Source organism: Benincasa hispida, chromosome 11, assembly GCF_027475165.1.
Source record: "Benincasa hispida cultivar pf3 chromosome 11, pf3_genome.v1.1, whole genome shotgun sequence".
In the NCBI taxonomy this organism is placed as follows: domain Eukaryota; kingdom Viridiplantae; phylum Streptophyta; class Magnoliopsida; order Cucurbitales; family Cucurbitaceae; genus Benincasa; species Benincasa hispida.
In genome coordinates, this window is record NC_143488.1 from 56,096,714 (window position 1) to 56,120,002 (window position 23,289).

At 37.8% G+C, this 23,289-nt stretch overlaps 1 protein-coding gene across 1 annotated transcript in view; it reads right to left on the reverse strand.

Annotated features, from left to right (window-relative positions):
* LOC150032754 (ethanolamine-phosphate cytidylyltransferase-like) overlaps positions 1–23,289 on the reverse strand; it is a 44,033-nt gene that overhangs the window by 17,421 nt on the left and 3,323 nt on the right. The window contains exons 3-4 of the mRNA XM_090306595.1: positions 18,826–19,007; positions 15–86 (exon numbers count right to left, since the gene is read on the reverse strand). Coding sequence (XP_090162721.1) covers positions 15–86; positions 18,826–19,007 — 254 coding nt within the window. The remainder of the gene's footprint in view (positions 1–14; positions 87–18,825; positions 19,008–23,289) is intronic.

Genomic DNA, 23,289 nt, shown 5'->3' on the forward strand with positions numbered 1-23,289 from the left:
GAATCAATATTTACCTCCACGTGTCCAGCATGGAAAAGATCAAATGCACCATCAATATAAATGATGCGAGCATCTGGTCCTGGACCCTGCAACCATAAGCAAGGGCATACAGTAATTTTTTTTTTCTTTAAAAGGAAACCAGTCTCTTCATTGGATTGATGAAATGAGACTAATGCTCAAATTATAATATATAGATACAAAAAGCAAAAGCGAAACCGGGGATCAGTAGATGCACCAGGGAATCTCAACTAGGTTGACATCCCCTTAGCATCCTCATCTTGTCCATACACCATTGAACAAAATCATTCCATCATCAAAGGAAAATAAAAGGAACAAAGCATACCATGCAGCGTCATTACATTGCAAATACAAAATTTAAGGTGGAAAAATAAATGCATGCCAATTTAAACAAAGGTCTTGAATGCCAAAGTCTTCAAAAGGCTTGAAGAGAGTGCACCAAGAGGAAAATTTCTACAGTAATATTTATCTTACCCTTTTGATGAGAGATTTTATAATATATTGCAAACAAAAAATTCATGCAAGGAGAGGGGAGCTAAAAAATTGAAACAAATAAACAAAGAATTCTTCCCATGATTGTACAAGGTATATAGGATTGAAGTAATAGAACTGAAACAAATCAGAATCAATGAGGCCCATATTTTTCTTCTGTGTAGAAACCAAAACTTAAGCACTTGGGAGTGATTTCTTAAAATCCTGACAATTTTGTTGTAACTATAAATGAAACCTTATTAATATGAAGGAAAATCTTTCAGACCTCATTGATTTTAACAAAAACCGAATGATAACAAAACAATCACAAAAATGCATATATATATGTGCCCCATTTAAGTACATCTATAGCACACAATATTTTAATTTTAAGCTATTGAAGGATAGTTACTTGCTGCTTGCTTACTCAAGACCTTGTTTTCTCTCCATTTCAGGCCTGTCCTTATATTTCGGGTGTTTCCTAGGGTTGGTTATTCAGTCTTAATTCCTTGTTATCTCACTCCACTGCACTTCACATACAGGGTTACTAAAGTTTGTTTAATTGTTTCTCAATTGTGGCACCCCGATGTAGCCTATGAGTGATTAAAGACAGTTCAAGAATCAAACAAGAACTTTATTAGCAATCAAAAATGTGTCAAATACATGAGAGGATCTCCCTATTTATAAGAGTTCTTTTAAAAAAATAAATAAATAAGAAACAATTACATTGATTGAATGAAATATCCAAAAGGGGCCATTCATAGGGAATACAAAAGATGTTTTCAATTTGCAATGAAGAGACTTGGGCGAGAGTAGTACTAAGTTGGGTGACCACTTGGGAAGTCCTTGTGTTGCACCCCTTTAAAAAGCAAACCAGCCCATAATAAAAAGCTCTCTCCTTTCTCCTCTCCTCCTTACCTCTTCTTTCCAACCACTCTCCGGCATATCTCTCTCTCCCCTACCATCATTTTCCTCCTCTGGAGATTTACTCCTATTTGTGCCACTCCATGGAAGTTGAAAGTTGCAAAGTGAATGGATATTTCTTTTGTATTTGGTTCGAATCTGACCGATTCTTCATTGAGGATATGGAAGTTCATAAGGTTCTTCCCCTCTCAAGGTCGCAACTGAGTTGGTTTGTGGAGCAAGCCTCAAAGCTTTAATCAAGTCCGAGTAAACTTGCTTTCCTCAACAATGGCAGAGTGTGATGGAATCACAAGGCTATCCAAGTTCATGGATTTTTCCGGTTGGGTTTTGAGATTTGTTGTCTGGCCTTCTACTGGAGGTTGCTTTTGTATTCATGTTCCAGAAGGCCCTAAGCAGAAAGGATGGCGTTCATTCATTGAAATGCTTAAAAGTTCTAAAAAAACATGAGGAGGTACGTCAATTATCAAAGGAGCCTTTAACAGCCCTTGCTCATTCCACCAAAGTTATACCAGAGCCAAATTCCCAAAGAAAACAAGGAACAAGTTTCGCGGACATGGTAAAAGGAAAAGGAGGTATCAAGTTCTTTGCCCCAGAATCATCAATTAAGAGCAATAACAAGCAGATGTAGTCCCCAGTTCCGCAGATGGTAAAACAGAGCAAGAAGATCTTTTGGGTTCAGAAGAATTATGATGTTTTCAAGGAGGATTTCAATAACTTATGGATCATTTCGAGGCTTTTTGTGTTCAATGAATGGAAGGAGATAGCAAAAGTATTGAAAGAGACCTTTCATTCTAGTGTCATTATCAATCCCCTGTTTGCAGATAAAGCCTTAATCAAAGTTGACCAAGGAGATCTGGAAGAGCTGATTGAAGATCCGAGTAAATGGCAGTTAATTGGTCCTTACCACTTACTTTTTGAAAAATGGAATAAGACGACATGGTAGACCTTCAGTTATGAAAGGATTTGGGGGTTGGATATCAATAAAAAATCTTCCACTGGATTATTGGTGTAGAAGCACGTTTGAAGTAATTGGAGCTTACTTTGGAGGTCTCGAATGCATAGCAGCTGAAGCTCTTAATCTCACAAATTGTGCTGAAGCAAAAATCCTAGTTAGAAGAAACCTATGTGGTTTCATGCCGGTAACCATAGAAATTAAGGATGAAACTCACGACAATATCTTTTTGAATTTTGGTGATATAGAGTGTGGATATTCCCACAATAATTCAGGCTGATTTAATTGTTAATAATTTTTCCAATCCAATAGATTTAGTTCGTCTGAATCAAGTTATGAAGGATGAAGGTATTGCTTCTGATGTTTTGGAACCAGATTGGTCTTTCCTCATATCCACTCAGTCCAAACCGGAGTACTCAAGAAACCCTTATTCATTCCCAAAGAAGGCTCCCCTACAGACGATGCAGAAGAGAGGCATCCTTCATCAATGATTGGCACAAACTCATCAGAGGAAAGTGAAGGATCACTTTTAATGAGGAAAGAGAAAAAAACAGGCGTTCCGGTTTTCAATGGTCGTCCTTCATTGGTACTCGAAAACTCTAAGAAGGTATAAACTACTTCAGCACAAAACGTTTAGAGGTCCCACTCTTCTCAAGACGATGTTGCATTAAATAACAATTTGGATGCTAAAGTTGAAAAGTCTTTATCCTTTCAAAAGATTTCTGCAAACCTGAAAACCTCCCCGTCAACTTAGAAGTCCTTGGAAAGCAGAGAATTTGAAGCTCCCTCAATTACCAAGAGGTGTTTGCATCATCAAGCCATTCCCCAAGCACTTTGCACGAAGGCGAAGATCTCATATCAAATCATGGTCCTTTATCGCAAACTTGGATCTTCTCGAGGATTGTTGTGTTAGACTTCAACTCCCATTTAGCAATCCAGAAAGGTTAGTAAATAATAATTCTAAATGTTATTCTTATGTTCATTTAGTTAACAAAGCATCAGTCCCAAATATTCCTCTCGTGCAAGGTATGCCAACCAATGAGTCTTACATTTCAAGAAGTCTATCACAAGAATTCAATGAACAATCAGTTGCAAGTGTGAGCAGTGAGGAATTTGAGAAAGAAGATCATGAAGATGAACACAAGACAAATGAAGATCTAGTTGGAGTTGACTTGGCATTGGATCTTCTATTTCAAGAAGAAGAAGATCAAGGGTTAGAAAAGGTTGAAGATTCTACTCCTTCCCCTCTCAACAATACAGACATTCCTTAGGAACTGCACTCATGCATTTTTGGTAGACTGTGACATTACCCTTGGATAAGCAGGGGTTTTACGTTGTTTGCTCCAGTAAAGTCATTTGAAGTATGTGGGTCACATGAAGATCATCTCGTGGAATATCAGGAGGCTTGGCAATAAACCAAAAAGATTAGCAATTAAAAGATTCTTGGAAAGAATTAATCCGAACCTTGTACCAATTCAAGAAACAAAGAGAGACAGATTTGATTTACCATTCATAAAAAGCATCTGAAGTTCAAAGGACGTGGGGTGGGCCTTTGTGGGGGCTTTAGGTAGGTTAGGAGGCATTCTGACAATGGGGATAAAGGTAAAATATCAGTTTCAGACGTATATAAAGCTGAATTCTCTTTAACTATAAAATGTCAAACAGTTTGTAAGAAAATGTGTTGGATAACAAACGTGTACGGTCCAAATATCTATAGAGAAAGATTAAGACTTTGGATTAAATTGTCTTCCTTAGTTGAATGTTGTGAAGATCCATGGAGCCTTAGGGGAATTTAATTGCATCAGACGAAGGCATGAGAGATTTCCAATGGGAAGAGCAACAGGAGAAACCAGACAGTTTAACAACTTCATCAGTGAATCTAATTTGTTTGAACTTCCTCTGTCCAATAGTAGATATATATGGTCAAGAGAAGGTGAAGTGGTTTCAAGATCTCTCATTGATAGATTTTTTATTTCTAATAATTGGGATGAGATCTTTGTGGATTCAAGAGTATCAAGGCAAGTACGTATAATTTCATATCACTTCCCCCTTTTGTTTGAAGCTGGGGCTTTTGAATGGGGGCCATCTCCATTTAAATTTTGTAATAGCTGGCTGATTAATAAGGAGTGATGTCGGGTGATTGAAAGATCTTTGGAAGTAGTGGGACAGCAAGGGTGGGCTGGGTTTATTTTCTCTGCCAGACTAAGAGGACTAAAACAGTCCCTAAAAAGATGGATAGCAGATTATGAGAAAAACCAGAAAATTAAGGAAGATTCTTTATTATAAGAAATTAAAAGAAGAGACCTACAAGCTGAATGTTACGAGGATTTCTCAGTGGAAGAAGAAGTTAGAATTTCTCTGCAGGCAGACCTGATAACTTTATATCAATCAGAGGAAAGAAATCTCATTCAAAAGAGCAAGTTGAAGTGGCTAAATTTGGGAGATGAGAATACAGCCTTTTTTCACCATTTCCTTGCAGCCAAAAAGAGAGAAAGTTTAATTTCAGAACTAATTAATGAACAAGGAATTCCAACCAAGTCCTTCAGAGAAATAGAAGAAATTATTTTCGGGTATTATTCCAATCTCAAAATGTTTGGGTACTCACTCTATACTACCCTTGAATTTGGACTGGCCAAGAGTTTCTATCGAGCAAAATGGTCAATTGGTGACCAGATTTAGTCCACCAGAAATTAAAAGTGCAATCAATGCACTGGGAAAGAATAAATCACCAGGTCCAGATGCCTTTACCATTGAATTCATCCTTTTTCTTTTTTTTTGAAAAAGAAACAGCCTTTATTAGTCAATATAATTAGTACAAGAGATGAGTACTTTGATAATAAAGGCAAATACAAGGAAATCAATCAGGAAACCAAAGGATCAGTAAGTGCACCTGAGCATCTCAACTAGGTTGACACCCCCATAGCACTCTCATCATATCCAATAAATTGAGAATGTCAACAAAGGCTAAAATAAGAGTAGTCTAATAAAGCAATACAATTTGAATGTTGCAACCAAACAAAATATAGAACTAGACTATAGAAATCTAAATTACATCAAGAAGCTAACACAAATAAGAGTACTAAAGAAAGCGAAGCTGCTGTCTCTATTTCTGATGCTTCGATTAATCTTCCAATTGACAAAAAGATTGCCAATTTAAACTTATGTCTTGCAAGGAGTAGCCTTCAAAGCAATTAGAAATGGAGCACCAAAGCGAGGCATTGAGCTTTGCTGCCTCAAAGCGATTATACCAAGGAGTTTCAATCCCATTGAATATTCTTTTATTTCTTTCAAACCAGATTTCAACCAGCATTGCTTTTACTCCATTAGTCCATAGTAAATTGGAGTATTTCTTCGGAATAGGACCTGAAAGTAGCTGATGAACATTGCATCTAAAGGAAAAATCAAAGACCCAAGAAGTGTTGAAGCACTTAAGGAATTTCATCCAGCAGTTGAAGGCAAAACAGCAGTCAAAAAATAAATGTTGGAGGTCTTCTTCGGCTGATTTACAAAGGACATACCAATTAGGGGAAATAGAAAAACAAGGCAGCTTTTTTTGCAGCACCAATGAACAATTTAGGGTTCCAAATAGCATTATCCAAACAGTTATATTAACCCTTCGAGGGCTGTTAGACTTCCATAGACTCTTGTGAAGGCTGGTTGATAATGGGGTGGTCTCGGAAAGATGGTTAAACAGGGGTTTTACTAAGAAAGAGCCATGTTTTTCAAGGGACCAAATGCGAATGTCTTCCTTATTGGATATTCTTTGCCTCAGCCAATAATGCTAGTAAGGCTTGGAACCCTAAAATCTCATCATCTTTTAGGTCTCTTCTGAAGTTTAGAGTCCAAGAAGAGGTGTGATAGTCCCAATATTGTGATAACAAACCATTTGGAAGCAATGTTAGTCTGAAAAGGGAAGGAAATCTGTCTTTTAACTGAAAAGAGTCCAGCCAAGGGTCATGCCAAAATGCAATTCTGGTTCCATTCCCTACTTTAAAGACTGCCAACTTCTCAATAATCAACCAAGATCTTGAAATACTTATCCAAGGGCTTCGAAGACTACAATGAACCTTGCTGGAAATATGCCAACCAAAAAGACTGCTACCATGTATACTCAAAATAACTTGGCTCCAAAGGGAAGGTTGCTCTTTTAGGAATCTCCAACCCCATTTGGCTAATAAGGCCATATTTTTAGCTTTTAAACCTCCAATTCCGAGTCCCCCATCAGCTTGATTCTTAGAAACTAGCTCCCATTTTGCTAGATGATTTATCTTTCCCCCTTTAAAACCTTCCCAAAAGAAGTTTCTGATGACTTTTTCAATGGTTGAAATCACTTTTTTAGGCATCAAGAAGGAGGACATATAGTAAGTTGGGAGGTTGGCAAGGACTGAGTTGCATAAGGTAGCTCTTCCCCCTCTTGATAAGTTGTATCTTCTCCACTTGTCAAGTTTTTTGTGAACTTTATCAATGACCGGTTGCCAAAACAATAATTTCTTTGGGTGCCCCCAAGAGGAAGGCCTATATATATGAAAGGTAGGTGTGTTAATTGGCAACACAGTCTTGAAGCCACTGTCCTTAACATAGAATCTTCAATATTTATCCCACAAATGGCAGATTTTTCCCAATTAACTTTCTGCCCCGAACACCACTCAAACAAAGTAATAGATTTTTTGAGATTGTCTAGCATGTCATCATCATACTTGCAAAAGAGTAAAGTGTCATCAGCAAACTGGAGAATAGAGAGATGTACCTTGTTTTTTCCAACCACAAAGCCTTCAAACAGCCCTTTTTCATGAATTCTATCAACCAAAACACTAAGCAAGTCACTTACCAAGAGGAAGAGGAAGGGGGATAGGGGGTCCCCTTGCCTAATTCCCTTGTAGCCTTAATCCTTCCTCTTGGTCTTCCATTAATGAAGATGGAGAACATTGGGTTAGTGATGCAGCCCAAAATCCAAGTTATTTTTCAAGAAAATCTCAATCCACTCTATCAAAAGCCTTTTCAAGATCAAACTTTAAAATCCAACCCTTCTTCTTCTTAATTCTGTAGTGTACTACGACCTCAATAGCTATTAAGACCGGATCAAGGATTTGTCTCCCTTCAATGAAAGCACTTTGAGTTTGACTTATAAGGCTAGGCATTACTTTCTTGAGCCTCTCTGCAAGTACTTTAGCTATAATCTTATAGATTATAGTAGATAAGCTAATGGGTCTGAAATATTTCACTAAAACTGCCTCTGATTTTTTCTGACTTAAACAAATAAAATTTTCTTTGATGCAAGAATTGAGCTTCCCATTTCGGTAGAAATCATCAAAAATACTCTTTATATTGTCCTTTAGAAGCTCCCAAAATTTTAGTATGAATTCAATTGTGAAGCCAGCCGGTCCTGGAGCTTTGTTTCTTCCCAACATCTTTACTGCTTCTTTAATTTCTGTCAAATTAAATCTGGAAATCAGCCCCAAATTCTGATCTGAAGAGACCCTTGGCCAGCTCAGATTCTGAGATATATACCTCAATCCTTGACTTTTTGAGTATAGATTGCTGTAAAAAACAATAATTAGGGATTCCACTTCTCTGAAATTCTTTGTAGCTTCCCCTTGGTAATTGATTAACGCCGTTATTAGGTTTTTCCTTTTCTTGGCAGCAAGAAAAGGGTGGAAGAAGGCTGTATTTTCATCACCCAATTGTAACCAATTCAGTTTGCTTTTTTGAATAAGGTTTCTTTCCTCTGTTTGGTAGATGGAAACTAATTCTGCTTTTAGGGAGATTCTTAAATCTTCCTCAAGAGAGGGTTCCTCTTGAGACTCCATAATTAAATCTCTTCTTCGAATTTCTTCTAGTAGTGTCTCTTCATTAGCTTTCAGCTGCTTGGTTTTTTCAGCATACCATCTTTTGAGGGCTTGTTTCAACTTTCTTAGTCTGATTGAGAAATTAAAACCAACCCACCCTTGCTGAATTTCCAGACTTAGAGAACATTCAATAATTCTGCAACACTCCTTATCAAGTAGCCAACTATTGCAAAATCTAAAAGGGGAGGGGCCCCATTCAATAGCTCCAGCTTCAAACAAGAGAGGGAAGTGATCAGAAATTGGTCTAGTCTGTCTTGAGACTCTTGAGTTTTCGAACAAATCATCCCAACTACTTGTGATGAAGAATCTATCAATCAGTGATCTTGATATTGTTTCTCCTTCTCGTGACCAAGAGAATTTTCCATTTGACATGGGGATTTCGAGTAGATTCGTATTTCTAATGAAATTATTAAATTGTCTGATTTCTCTAATTGCTCTTCCTACTGGAAATCTTTCTTGTCTTCTTCGAATACAGTTAAAGTCCCCACCAATACACCAAGCACTATCACATCTTTCTGCTAATGAGGTTAATTCAATCCACAAATTTCTTCTTTCACTAGGGCTGTTTGGTCCGTATACATTGGAAATCCAGCATAATTTCTTACAAATGGTACTGCACTTTAATGTTAATGAGAATTCTGCCTTGAAGACCTCTAAAACTACAATTTTGTTTTCATCCCAAAGAGAAAGAATACCCCCGATCTGCCTTGTGCTTCTATAAAAGCCCAGCCCACCTCTTTAGAACTCCAAATGCTTTTTATGAATGGGAGATCAAAGCTGTACTTTTTTTATTCTTGAAGTAGAACAACATCCAGATTTATTTTCCTCAGAAGCTTTTTTATAACTAATCTTTTAGATTTATCTCCAAGTCCCCTAATATTCCATGAGATAATCTTCATTTGCTGATTATGCCAGGGTAATGTCACAAATATTTAAGAAAGTGAGCTCTTGAGGTAGTTCAATGTGGGATGGAGGGATTAAGACTGCTGAATCTTGTACCTCCTCCTCGTGGAAAAGCAAATTCAAGTTTAGTATGGCATTTTTTGATCTTCTAGGCCTTTGAATTTCAAGTTATGATCCTCAAAGTCTAAGTCTTCACTGCTAACACTAGCTATTGAGGCTTCATCATACTCTTGTGGTAGCTTTTTAGAGTCAAGAGACAGAAATGGGAGACCCTTGCACATAAATGAAAGATGGATCTAAGTTTTTACCCAACTAAGGAGTGGTTGAAGAAGGAAAAATGGGAGGAATTACTGACCTTTCTGCCTTATCAATAGGTATTTGTACCCGAGCGCAACAATCTTCCAATAAGTCTGAGTTTGCAAGTAAGGACCACGTTTTAACAGTGGAGCTTTTCCTTCTTTCAAAGTATTTGGGGAATGGCTTGAGAAGATGTGAGCTTCGGCTAAAGAGGGACACTGAGTTTTCTTCTAGATATTTCAATGAATTATCAAATGTCGGAGGGGTAAATTGGACAGGGGATTGAACAGAGGAGGACTCTTCCTCTTCAGCATTTAATGTATGTGTCTCCTCGGTATCCTCTGGCCAGCCACAGCTTTTTAATCGAATATGATGCTTCAACTTCCTTGTCTCTTCAGTGGGGAGTTCATTTACTGCCGCGCAACAAGGTAATTTGTTTTTCTCCCAAGATGCTGATGGTTTATTCATTGTGGGGCCATGTAGAACTGAAGATGAGGGGTTTATCTCTTTCAAAATAATTGGCTGTTCTTCCAAGGAATCTGAAACATCAGTCCTTTGGTTATTTTCCGGAATAGATGTTTTAGTAGGGCTTATAAATGAGGTGTTTTTAGAATTAAATAGAGTGGTGACTATTGGAGTTCTCGAAGGAGTGGCTATTGGGCTTCCCTTGACTTCCTTCTCTCTTCTTAATGAGATTTCTTCATTCTCTTTCCACATGTTCACACCTAACCGGTTCTGGCCTTCGGGTAGAGTGGTTTCTGATTGGCCAACCAATTGCTCCGGCAAGCTACCTTCCTCTTTTTCTGGCAAAGATGTCCCCTATTCTGATTTTTCCGGCAAGTTGACATTGACTTCTTTTGAAAACAGAGGATTCCTTGCAAAAAAAATTTGATTTACTGTTGTATAAAGGAAAGACCACTCTTTAGCTGAATTTGGATGGCTTAATCCTTCATCGATCTTAACCTGATTTAGTCTAGCTATGTCAACCGGATTGTGGAGTTCATTTCCTTCCAAAATTCTCATATCTTTTCTTGGAGGATCCAAGAACTCCATGTCCCCAAAGTGTAGAAATATATTTCCTCTGTTTTTTTCTGTTATTTCTATGGTTGCTGGCAAAAAACCACAGATGTTCTTCTTTACCTTAATCCTTGCTTCAGCCACATTGAGTAGATTTAGTGTTTCAATTGCAATGGCTTCTAGCCCTCCAAATTAGGCATCTATTGCTTCAAATGTGTTCTTGCACCAGTAGTTCAGGGGCAGGTTTTTAATGGATAACCACCCTCTATATCCTTTTATTGATCTTGGTCGGCTGTGTAGAGAATTGCTCCATCTTTCAAATTTCAAGTGTAAATACCCTATCTTTTGCCATCTTCCCGGTTGTTCTATTAAGGCTTTCAGCTTTCCTTCTTCCATTTTTAGTAAAGCATACTCTACTGATAAGAGGTTAATTAAAACATTAGAATTGGACCATACTTTAATTACCTTTGAAACTTCCGACCATTGATTGGATTCAAACAACCTTGAGACTACCCATAGGTTACTGAAATCTTCTTTAAGTACTTCTTGATTCTTCTTTGTCCAATACTTTGCCTTGCTTTGTTTTCTGGGAGCCAGAGCTTGAAGAGTGCTCTGTTTTGAATTTGTTATCAAGCTAGCAGGTTGAGGCAGGGTTGGTGATGATGAAGGATGTGCCTTGGGTTTTATTCCTCTTACTATATCCGCAAAACTCATGTGAGGCTTTGGTTGATCTTTCAAATAATCACTTTCTTCTTTTAAAATCAGGGATCCTCTCAACATATTAACAAAAGAAAGCCACCCCGAATTAAAGTTACCTGATGGAACATGAATAAAGAGCCATCCTCCAGTTGCCGGCCAAACCACACATCTTATCAACCACCTTAAAGAAATACGAATTTTTGAGAGCTTCATTACTCCATAAGTGTCTTGACCGTTTTTGACAAAGAAGCTGGAAGTTGGGAGTTTCACAAGGGTAGAGATGTTATCCACAAACCACAAGAGCTGTGGTGTAGATAAAGATAAATACTTCTTAGCTTCTACATCTTCGATGATGAACTTTTCTTCTTGTAAGTAAACACAGAAGTGGGTTTCATTTATCTTGCAGCTAAGGACTTCCAAAGAATCTATGGGAGTGGAGTTAAGGGTCTTGGGTAAGGAGGTTGGGATGGGGTTGAAGTCGGCCATGAGGATTGGGTGTGGAGGAAGGCTTGAGGACAGAAGGGGAGTGGTTAGAGGCTGGTCGGAAAGATGATCGGAAGGAAGAGCAGGCCGTGGCTAGTAGGGGATTAGAGAGGAGAGAGGAGAGATCATTTTGTTCGCCCGATTCAGAGCCTTTTTTGGTGTGGAAGATTATTATTTGCAAGGACTGAAAAGATCCAGTGGAACTGGTCGACGGACTACGACTTGAAGATGGAAGGCGGACAGCTATGTTCCAAAAGAACCTGTTGAACCACCAAAGAAAGAAGCTCAGGCAATTGAGGTTGTTCCATTGGAAGAACTGATAGAAGGGGTTGCAAAAGAAAATTTTGAAAGAGTTGAACCTCCAACAAAAAAAGAGCAGCCAGTTGAACTTCATCCATTCAAAGGGTTGGAAGAAGCGATAGCAAAAGAAATTAGCACACCCACAGAAGTTCCCAAAGAAAAGCAACAGGGATCTGAAATTGAAGCAGGGCAAGAATCAAGTGAAGTGATAGAAACAAAGATTAGTGAATCTATTGAAGTTTCCCATGAATGTGAAATTCCAGTGGAAGTTCATCTAGCAAAAAAACAAGTAGTGATAGAAAAAGAGACAAACGAATCCTTCAAACCTCCCAAGAATAAGGAGCAGTCGGACGAAGCAATTGATTCCCAGAAAGAATCAGTAGAAGTCACAACAAAAGAGGTTAGTGCATCCTTTGAACCTCCCAAGAATGATGAACAAGCAGATGAAGGTCTTTCAGCACAAAATCTGGAGAAGTGAAGGAAAATACCATTGAATTCATCCTTAAATTCTGGAATTTGCTAAAAGACAGTCTTATGGACATATTTGAAGAGTTTTATCATAATGGGAAGCTTAATTCATGTGTCAAAGAGAATTTTATTTGCTTAATTCAAAAGAAGGAGGATGCAGTCTTTGTAAAGGATTTCAGACCCATCAGCTTAACCACTCTTGTCTATAAGATAATAGCCAAAGTTCTTGTGGAAAGGCTTAAAAAGATCATGCCAAGTTTAATAGGCCCTACACAAAGTGCATTCATTGAAGGTAGACAAATTTTTGACCCAGTTCTTATAGCAAATGAGGCAGTGGAGTATAGAGCCAAGAAGAAAAAAGGTTGGATTTTAAAACTTGATCTTGAAAAAGCCTTTGATAGAGTAGATTGGGAGTTTCTTGAAAAAGTTCTTCAGGGAAAAAACTTCCACCCCAGATGGATTACTTGGATTATGGGTTGTATTTCTAACCCAAGATTCTCCATATTCATTAATGGAAGACCAAGAGGAAGAATAATGGCTACAAGGGGAATTAGGTAAGGGGACCCCCTCTCTCCTTTCCTATTTCTTTTAGTTAGCAAGTTTAAAACACTTTGATTGCCAGAATCCACGAAAAAGGGAAGTATAAAGGTTTTGTGGTAGGAAAAGATAATATTCATGCTTCCATTCTTCAATTTGCAGATGACACTTTGTTGTTTTACAAATATAATGATGAAATGCTTGATAACCTTAGAAAAACTCTTGGACTTTTTGAGTGGTGCTACAGACAGAAAATTAATTGGGAAAAATCTGCTCTTTGTGAAATTAATATTGAAGACAAGCTGCAGACAGTAGCCTCAAGGCTAAATTGTAAAATAGAGCACCTCCCTTTTTCATACCTCGGCCTTCCTTTGGGCGGCTACCCTAAAAAAATAGAGTTTTGGCAGCCGGTAATTGATAAATTGCAGAACAAATTGGACAAATGGAGAAGGTATAACTTGTCGAGAGGAGGAAAAGCAACACTTTGTAAATCAGTTCTCTCTAATTTACCAACTTACTATATGCCTTCCTTTTTTATGCCAGAAAAGGTGGTCTCAATTCTAGAAATAATCATAAGGAATTTCTTTTGAGAGGGCCACAAAGGTGGTAAGATAAATCACTTGGTGAAATGGGAGATTGTCTCTAGAAAGCAAGATGGAGGCCTTGCGTTAGGAGGATTGAAGGCTAGAAACTTGGCATTTTAACTAAGTGGGAATAGTGATGGTTATTATTTTCAATTTAATTTTCAGTTTATCCTTCGGTTGTAAGCTTTGTCATTTGCAAGGTCCTCTTCATTTTGTACTTAGCTATGGATTCTAGTCCTTCTAGAAGATGATGAGAATGCTAGGGAGGTGTCAACCTAGTTGAGATGTCCTGGTGCATTTGCTGATCCTTTTTGTGCTTTTTAGTGTATTGGATTGTTTTTGCACTTTATGTTTGTTTCCTTCCTTTCACTTGTAACATCTTTCATTATCTTAATGAAGTGGTTTGTTTCTTGTTCAAAAAAAAAAAAAACTAAGTGGGGATGGCGATTTATGCCGAAAATACTTTTCTTTGAAGTCAAGTTGTTAAAAGTATTCATGGAAGAAGTCTCTTTGATTGGCACACTTCAGGAAAGGTTAAGTGTAGTCTTCGTAGCCCTTGAGTAAGTATTTCAAGATCGTGGATGAAAGTGGAAGTGCTGGCAGCTTATAAATTAGGAAATGGCAGCAAAATAGCCTTCTGGCTTAACCCCTTGGTAGATAGAATCCCCCTTAAGAACAACTTCCCGTCCTTGTTTAGAATAGCCATAAACCCAAATGGTTCAGTTTCGAATCATTGGGATCATCACACTTATTCTTGGTCCATCACCTTCAGAAGACTCTTAAAAGAAGAAGAGATTATAGATTTCCAAAATTTGCTAATCATTGTTTCCAAGAAAGAGTTAAAGAATTGCCAAGATTCACGTTCGTGGTCCCTTGAAGCTAGTGGCTCCTTCTCAGTAAAATCATTGGTCAAGCATCTTTCCTTGGCTTCACCACTCGATAATTGCCTTCAGAAAGCATTATGGAAGTCCAATTGTCCTCGGAGAGTGAATATTACAGTTTGGATCATGCTATTTGGGGCACTTAACTGTTCTTCAATTTTACAACAAAAGTTGCCTTCTCATCATTTGTCTCCCAATCGGTGCTTTATGCAAATTAGAAGGGGAAGACCTCCAATACATATTCTTTGACTGTGCCTATGCCATTAATTGTTGGAGATCTCTTTTTGAAGGCTTCAATATTCATTGGGTCTTTGATAATGTTTTCAAGAACAATGTGCAGCAGATTCTTATAAAGCCATTCTTCAAGAAGTCTCCAAATCTGTTGTGAACTAATGCAGTAAAAGCTTTGCTTGTTGAACTATTGTTTGAAAGAAATCAAAGAGTGTTCCAAGATAAGAAAACTCCTTGGTTTGCTCGTTTTGAGGCTGTTAGACTCAATAATTCATTATGGTGCTCTCTTTCTAAAACCTTTGCAGGTTACTCTTTACAAGATATAAGCTTAAATTGGCAGGCATTCATACTCGATGACTGACTGAAGCTGGAAGCTGTTGGATTCTATTTTACAGCATAGTGTGGTCTTGTCTTAGGATATTGCTATCGTTTTTCTGTCTTTGGTTTTTCGTTAAAGAAGTTTTGGTTGAACGTTGTCTCTTGTATCTCTTTTATTTCTTTGTAAGGTTTCCTTTTTAGCATTGATCATTGAGTTAGTTTGTTGGATATGATGAGGGTGCTAAGTGGGTGTCAACCCAGTTGATATGTTCGGGTGTACCTCCTGATCCTTAGATCTTAGAATTTATGTTTCAAGTACATAACTCCTGTACTTTGAGCATTAGACTCTTTTATTTATATGAATAAAAAAGACTTGTTTCCCTTTCAAAAAAAAAATTTGCAATAAGAAAAAAAACTATGGCTTTTTATAATCGTATACAGTTTTTTAAAAAGCCCTCTTGGGCGCGTGCCTAGACCCAAGACGCAGGTCTGGCACCTTGCCTTGGAAAAGCGAGGCTCACAAAATAAGGCATGCCTTAGGCGCACGCCTTTTGTGAAGCCCCAAGGATCAAAACCCTGCGCTTTGGAGCTTTTCAATTATTTTTAAAAAAATAGTAATAATTAAGGATTTTCCTTCTTTATTAACTAAAAGGATCAAGTTTATCAAACCTAAATGCAAAATTTCTTGTGTTTTGGGTCCTTTTTTCCATATTTCCCTTCAATTATACTCTCTTTTTAATGTAATATTTTTATATATAGTGCGCCTCACAAAAAAAAAAAAATAATAAAAAATCCGCGCTTTTTTGTGCGCCTTACGCCTAGGCTCCAGAGGACCATTGCACCTTAAGGCGCCTTGGGCATTTAAAAACACTGGTTGTATATCTTTACACCAAACAAAAACATTAGAGATGGCGAAGTCTATAAAATCCTTTGAAGTCTTGTTTTTATTCTAGAAGATTCGAGCACTTATTTCGTCCCAAACCTTCCACAAAACTGCAGATATTATGTTAATCCATAAGTGTTCTTTTGAGACTTTGAAAGGTAGATCAATGAATAGAAAACGGAGCCAACATTAAGTAGCACTTGGGGAAACCACATACCAATTAAAAGCTGTAAATAATCCCAACCAAATCCCATTTGTAAAGGGGCAATTGAAGAATAAATGGTGGATGGAGGATTGGGCCTTGGCGGTTCAAAGGTGAAAAACTTGCTATTAGCCAAATGGGGTTGGAGATACTTCAACGAAGAAAACTCCCTTTGGCATCAAGTCATCAGAAGCATACATGGAAAAGACTTGTTTAATTGGCACACAGCTGGAAAATCTAGTCTAAGCCTTCGAAATCCTTGGATTAGTATATCAAGAGCTTGGGTAAAAGTTGAAGGTTTAGCAGTCTACAAGCTTGGTAAAGGTAGTAGAATCGGATTTTGGCTGGACCCTTGGGTTGACAAGCCGCCATTGAACGTGCTCTTCCCAAAAATCTTCAAGATTTCCCTTAAGCCACAAGGTTCTATAGCAGAATATTGGGACAGCATTCATTTTTCATGGTCAGCTTTCTTCCGAAGACTCCTGAAGGATGATGAGCTGGTTGAATTCCAGAATCTTATTGGGTTGATATCTGGGAAAAAGGTGTTGGACAGCCCCGACAAACGCTTTTGGTCAATAGGATCCAGGGGATCTTTCTCGGTCAAACCATTGGTCAATCACCTCCAAACTTCATCCCCACTAGAAAGAGGATTGGAAAAGGCAATTTGGAAGACCAAGAGCCCGCGTCATGTTAACATAACGATTTGGATAATGATTTTTGGATCTTTTAATTGCTCGGAGGTATTACAAAAGGAAATTCTCATTCCATTGTTTGTCTCCTACAATGTGCCCTCTCTATATGACAGCAAGCGAAACCCAGCAGCATATATTTTTTTATTGTTCCTATGCTGCTAAATGTTGGCAGAGCTTATTTAAAGATTTTCGGCACAAGTTGGGTATTTGGCAGCTCCCTTCGAGATAATATTTTGCAGATTCTGGTGGGTCCTCTGCTGAAGTCAGGTTCCAAATTGATTTGGAATAATGCAGCCAAAGCATTGTTAACAGATTTGTGGTTCGAGAGAAATCAAAGAGTTTTCCATGATAAAGTAACTCATTGGCAAAGATCATTTCGAGATAGCAAGGCTTAACGCTTCCTCATGGTGTTATCTATCCAAATACTTTGAAGAATACTCAGTGCAAGACATAAGCTTAAACTGGAGCTCATTTCTTAAGCAAGACTGTTAATTTTTGTTTATTTACTTTTTATCATGTGATGTACGGGTTTAGGTGCTGTTAGGTTTTAGTTCGGAGTATTTTGTGGAGTCTACCAGTTGTTTTAACAGTTTTCTTGTTGTCCATTGTAGTCGGATACTTTGTAATTTGTTGTTTGGATACTTTACTTGGAGATGATGTGGGTGCTAAGGGGGTGTCAATCTAGTTGAGATGTCCGGGTGCACCTTCTAATCGTCTATTTTTTACTTTGAGCATTAGCCTCTTTTCATTATGTCAATGAAAAGTTTTATTTCCATTTCAAAAATAAATAAATAAATGGTGGATGGATTCATTGTTGGTTTGGCAGAGCCGCAGAGGCAACACCAAGATGGAGATGTGTTGAGCCAAGGGTAACGAATCTGGAGTCTATCCATAGCATTAAGACGAGTTTGTGACTTCCAACAAAAGGAATTTACTCGTTTGGGGCAGGAGCAGCTCTAAATCTTCTTGTACAAATCCTTTGCTGTAGAGAGTCCACTTGAGGTGAGGAGTGTATAATGATTTTGTGAAAAACTTTAGTATCAAGCTTCCAAGTCCATGTGTCACTCTAAAATCTCATCATCTTTGAGGTGTCTTCCAAAATTTAAGGATCAAGTACATTGTTCAGAATTCCAAACATCTTCCACAGAGGCAAGATGAAGAAGCTTGGGAAATTTCTTGCTTAAGGGTGTCATCCCCAATCCAAGTGTCATGCCAAAAGGCTGTAGAAGAACCATTGCCAATGTTGCATTGAATATTACCACAAGCAAGGTCTTTCTGTTTCAGTATGTAACTCCAAGGACTTCTTGTGGATGTATGTCGATTTTAAGGAGCTTTCAAATTAAAGTGATGAGAACCAAATTTGGGTTTAATCGGATTTCTCCAGAGGGCATCCTTTTCATGATAAAAATGGCAAATCCATTTTGCAAGGAGGGCCCTATTTTGTTGCTTTATGTCAATGATCCCCATCCCCTTCTTCCAAGGGTTTCTTAAGGTTATCCCACTTCATGAGGTGGCATAATTTGTTGCCCCTATATCCTGACCACAGAAAATTTTTAAAACACTTATCTAGGCCCTCTGCCACTTTAAATGGAACATGGTAGAGGGATAAAAAGTAAATTCGTTGATTGGATAACGTAGCATTCAAGAGTGTCAATCTAGCTCCTTTAGAAAGATGGTTGTTTTGCCAAAAGTGTAGTCGTTTTTCAATCTTGTCCATAACAGGCTGCAAGAAAGATATTGAAGATGGCTTCCCATATAAAGGGACCATGATACTGAAGATGGCTTACCATAACCGGCCATTGACCCACCTAGCACAAAGATGTTGCTGCCCAGTTGGAGAAGAAAGAAGAATTCTTATAAGCAAAAAGCTGATTTGCATAGACTTGTTAACAATTTCTTGACTCTTTTATTGTTTATCTAAGGTTATTTTTGGTCTTCTCGGGCAAGTATTTAATGCTGGTTGAAGGCCATCATTTTAAGTACTGTAATACATTGTTGTCATTCGTCTTGGCACCACAACCATACTAGTAAGAGCTTAACATATAATGAAATTTCAGAGAGAGGCACATACAGTTGCCCATAGTGATTCAAACAACTAGCATTGAAGAGAAGTACAAACCTTCCCATTGGAAAATTGAACAATTCTACGAGAAGTTGGTAAGAAATGAGAGATGCGAGTTCCAGTTCCAGATCCACCATCGTCAAGTTTTTGGCTGTGACCATGACTAAATTGTCTTTGTAATGATGAATGATTTTGATTGTCACTAATAGATCTCTCTCTTACACAGAGGAGCATGCGACCTGTAAATGATATGATATTATCAAAAAGACTATTCAAACAGGATAAAGCAATCAAGAAGCTGAATGCAATATGATGCCGTACGGTTTGTTAGGTGTTTAAATGTTGGGGCTCTCTTTGTAATCTAGCATTTTAGCTTAGCTATTTTATTTCATTAGTTAGCTTGTTGGTAAATTACTATGGTTAATATCAATTCACCATCCTTGTATATATAATGGTCATGGCTCCCCCTTTTGTACAACCTTTTGTTGGATAATTATCAAAATTTTCAAGAAGCTTGTTGATTATTCAAGAAATTTCTTTGAGACAATTTAGGGTCATTGGATCTTACCCTTTGTCCAAGATCAATTCATAGCCACTAGATCTTTCTACATCTCTCTAGGACAATTGAAGAACAATTTCGAGCCATTGGATTTGTTTGATGGTTAAGTTTCTTTGGGCTATAAATAGGTGAAGACCCATGGTTGCCAAACCATCCCAAAATTCTCCAACAAGTGAGAGATAAAATAGGGAGAGTTTCTTCTTGTAAGAGAGCTTGGTATTCCTCTATAAGAAAGAAAGTTTGTAACTTCTATTTTTATAGTGGAATCTTTCTATCCTTGCCCGTAGCTTTTACCCTAATTTGTTTAGGGATTTTCCATGTAAAATCACTATGTGTTACTCTCTCCATTCTTCTTCTTCATGATTATTATTCTTAATCTATTTTAGCTACGATCCTACTCTAATTGGTCAGAACCCTTTTTGTAACAAGTGGTATCAGAGACTGGTTTGGTTTTGGGTGTTAATATCTACTTATCGTGTGCTCTGTGGTTGCCACTAATAAGTGGATCCTTCACATCAGAAAATAAGTAAGATATTTTTCACTTGAATTAAAAGAAGTAAGATATTTTTCACTTGAATTAAAAGGCACGATCGAGGATTGTTTACAATTCGTGATAGAAGTAAAGGCAGCAAAGTTCAAGATTGAGAAGTTCAAGGGAACTAATTTCTTGTTGTGGAAGTTGAAGATGAAGGCTTTCTTGAGAAAAGATAATTGCCTTGCAGCCATCAATGAGAGGCCAGCGAAGATCATAGATAATAAAAGATGGAACGAGATGGACGGAAATGCTATGGCAAACATTCATTTAGCGTTAGCTGATGATGTATTGCCAAGCATTGAGGAGAAGAAAACCGCAAAGGAGATTTAGGACCACCTCACAAAATTGTATGAGACCAAATCACTTCACAACGAGATTTTCCTTAAGAGGAAGTTGTATGCTCTTCAGATGTCAAAATTCACTTCAATGACAGAGCATATGAACACGTTAAATACTCTATTTTTTCAACTCACATCGTTGGATCATAAAATAGAGTCAAATGAACGTGTTGAACTTCTACTTTAAAGGCTCCCTAATTCATACGATCAACTTGTCAAATAATGTTCTTACCGACTATCTAAGCTTTGATAATATGCAGCTGCTGTCTTGGAAGAGGAAAATCGACGTAAGAACAAAGAAGATAACTTGGTAAGTTCACAACAGCCTTGGCAGTGCAAGAGGCAGATCAACGGAATATGGCTCAAATGGGAGCAAAATTCAAGGAAGGTCAAAATCACAAAGTGCTACAATTGTGGAAAGAAGGGACATCTGAAGAAGGATTGTTGGAATCTAAACAAGAAAGATTCCAATCCTCAGGGAAATGTAGCAAACACCTTAGATGAAGATGGTGTCTTGTCTTGTGAAGCAGTGACAACTATGAAAGACAAGAAAAGAATGGCTAATGTATGGTTCTTCCACTCAGGAGCCACTTATCACATGACCTCTCGTTGAGAATGGTTCCATTATTATGAACTTGCCTCTGGAGGATCTGTGTTCAATTGTAATGAACATGCCTTGATGATTGTCGGTAGTGAAACTATCAATTTGAAGTTCCATGATAATACAGTTCGCACGATTCAACAAGTGCGACATGTAGAAAGCTTGAAAAAGAACTTGTACTCATTAAGTCAACTTGATGAACTTGATTGCAAAGTTGTAGTTGGGAAGGAAATCATGAAGGTGATTCAAGGTGCGCTAGTACTTATGAAAGGAAGAAAGGTGGATGCAAACTTGTACATGTTGGAAGGAGAAACTTGGCAAGGAGGATCATCAGTTGCTTCAAGTAGTTCAAGTAAAAGGCTCTCGATGATGTGGCATCAGAAACTTGGATACATGTCTGAACAAGGATTAAAAGTTCTTGCAGAGCAAAATCTACTTGCAGGCTCCCTAAGGTGTCTTTACCTTTTTGTGAGCATTGTGTTACAAGTAAGCAACACTATTTTAAAGTTCAATATATCAAATTCTAGAACTAAAGTGATTCTAGAATTGGTTCATTCTGATGTGTGACAAGCACCAGTTACATCTCTAGGAGGAGCAAGGTACTTTGTGTCCTTTATAGACAGAAGGTGCTGAGTGTATCCCATCAAGAAAAAGGCAAATGTGTGTTTAGTCTTCAAAGTATTCAAAGCTCAAGTAGAACTTCAATCTGGTAAGATTAAGTGCTTGCGGAAAAATAATGGAGGAGAATATACAAGCAACGAGTTTGCACAATTTTGCAATCAAGAAGGCATTAAGAGCTAGTTCACTACTGCTCACACTCCTCAACAAAATGGAGTGGCAAAGCGGATAAACATAACCTTGTTAGAGAGAACAAGAGCAATGTTGGGAGCTATAGGCTTGGAGAAAAATTTCTAGGCAGAAGCAGTCAAATACCGCCTTTTATGTAGTGAACCGTGCTCCATCAACTACAACTGAATTGAAGACACCAATGCAGATGTGGACCGGCTGATTATTCGAACCTCCATATATTTAGAAGTCCGATGTACATAATGTACAATGCCCAAGAAACTACAAAGCTGGATCCAAAATCCGACACATCCCTATCGATGATAACCTTGTCGGCAATGGGATCCCACAAGCGATACCCATTCACACCATCAGCATACCTCAAGAATAAACATCTCCTAATTGCAAGTTTTTCAAGAAAGTGAAAGATTGTTGGATAATTATCAAAAATTTTCAAGAAGCTTATTTATTATTCAAGAAGTTTCTTTGAGACAATTTTTGGCCATTGGATCTTACACTTTGTGCAAGATCAATTCGTGGCCATTAGATCTTTCACATATCTCTAGGACAATTGGAGCCATTGGATCCTTCACATCTATCAAGAACAATTTTGAGCCATTGGATTTGCTTGATGGCCAAGTTTCTTTGGGCTATAAATAGGTGAAGACCCATGGTTGCCAAACCTTCCCAAAATTCTCCAACAAGTGAGTGAGATAAAATAGAGAGAGTTTGTTCTTGGAAGAGAGTTTGATGTTCCTCTATAAGAAAGAAAGTTTGTAACTCCTATTTTTATGGTGGAATTTTCTATCCTTACCCGTGGTTTTTACCCTAAATTTGTTTAAGGGATTTTCCACGTAATATTACTATGTTGTTCTCTCCATTCTTCTTCTTCATTATTATTATTTTCAATCTACTTTAATTGTGATCTTACTCTATTTGGTCATAATCCTTTTTGTAACACCTTTTACAAGGAAAAGGCACTTTTTATGATTGATGAATAATTCCCCTTCTAATAAAGCTTGGAACAAGCTTCGAGTGTTGTATGTGATCCTTTATAGTTTTGTTGTACACTAAAATGTCATCAAAATAGACCACAAAAAATTTGTTTAAGAAGGATTGTAGTACTTGGTTCATGAGTCTCATAAACATACTCGGCGCATTTCATAGTCTGAACGGCATGACAAGCCATTCAAACAACCCTTCATCGGTCTTGAAGGTCGTTTTCCACTCATCACCCAGCCTAGTTCGAATCTGATGGTAACCACTCCTCAACTCTACCTTGGAAAAGATCAATGCTTCTCCAAGTTGACAAGCAAATCACTAATTCGTGGTATGGGAAAGCGATATTTCACAGTGATCTGGTCGATGGCTCTACTATCGACACACATCCTCTAACTACCATCCTTCTTAGGCCTTAAAAGGGCTGGTACCACACATGGGCTTAAGCTCGACCAGATGTGACCTTTTTTGACTAATTCTTCTATTTGTTGATGCAATATTTCATATTCTTTAGGGCTCATTCGGTAATGAGGTAAATGTGAAGAGTAGCTCCTGGAAGCAGATCAATTTGGCACAGAATGTTTCGCATAGGAGGCAGTCCCTCGGGTTCTCTCATTAGCTGAGGGAATTCAGCAAATATCTCTTGCACCACCCTTGGAACTTCTTCGGTTTGTGCCTTCATGGACTTTTCAACAACAACACA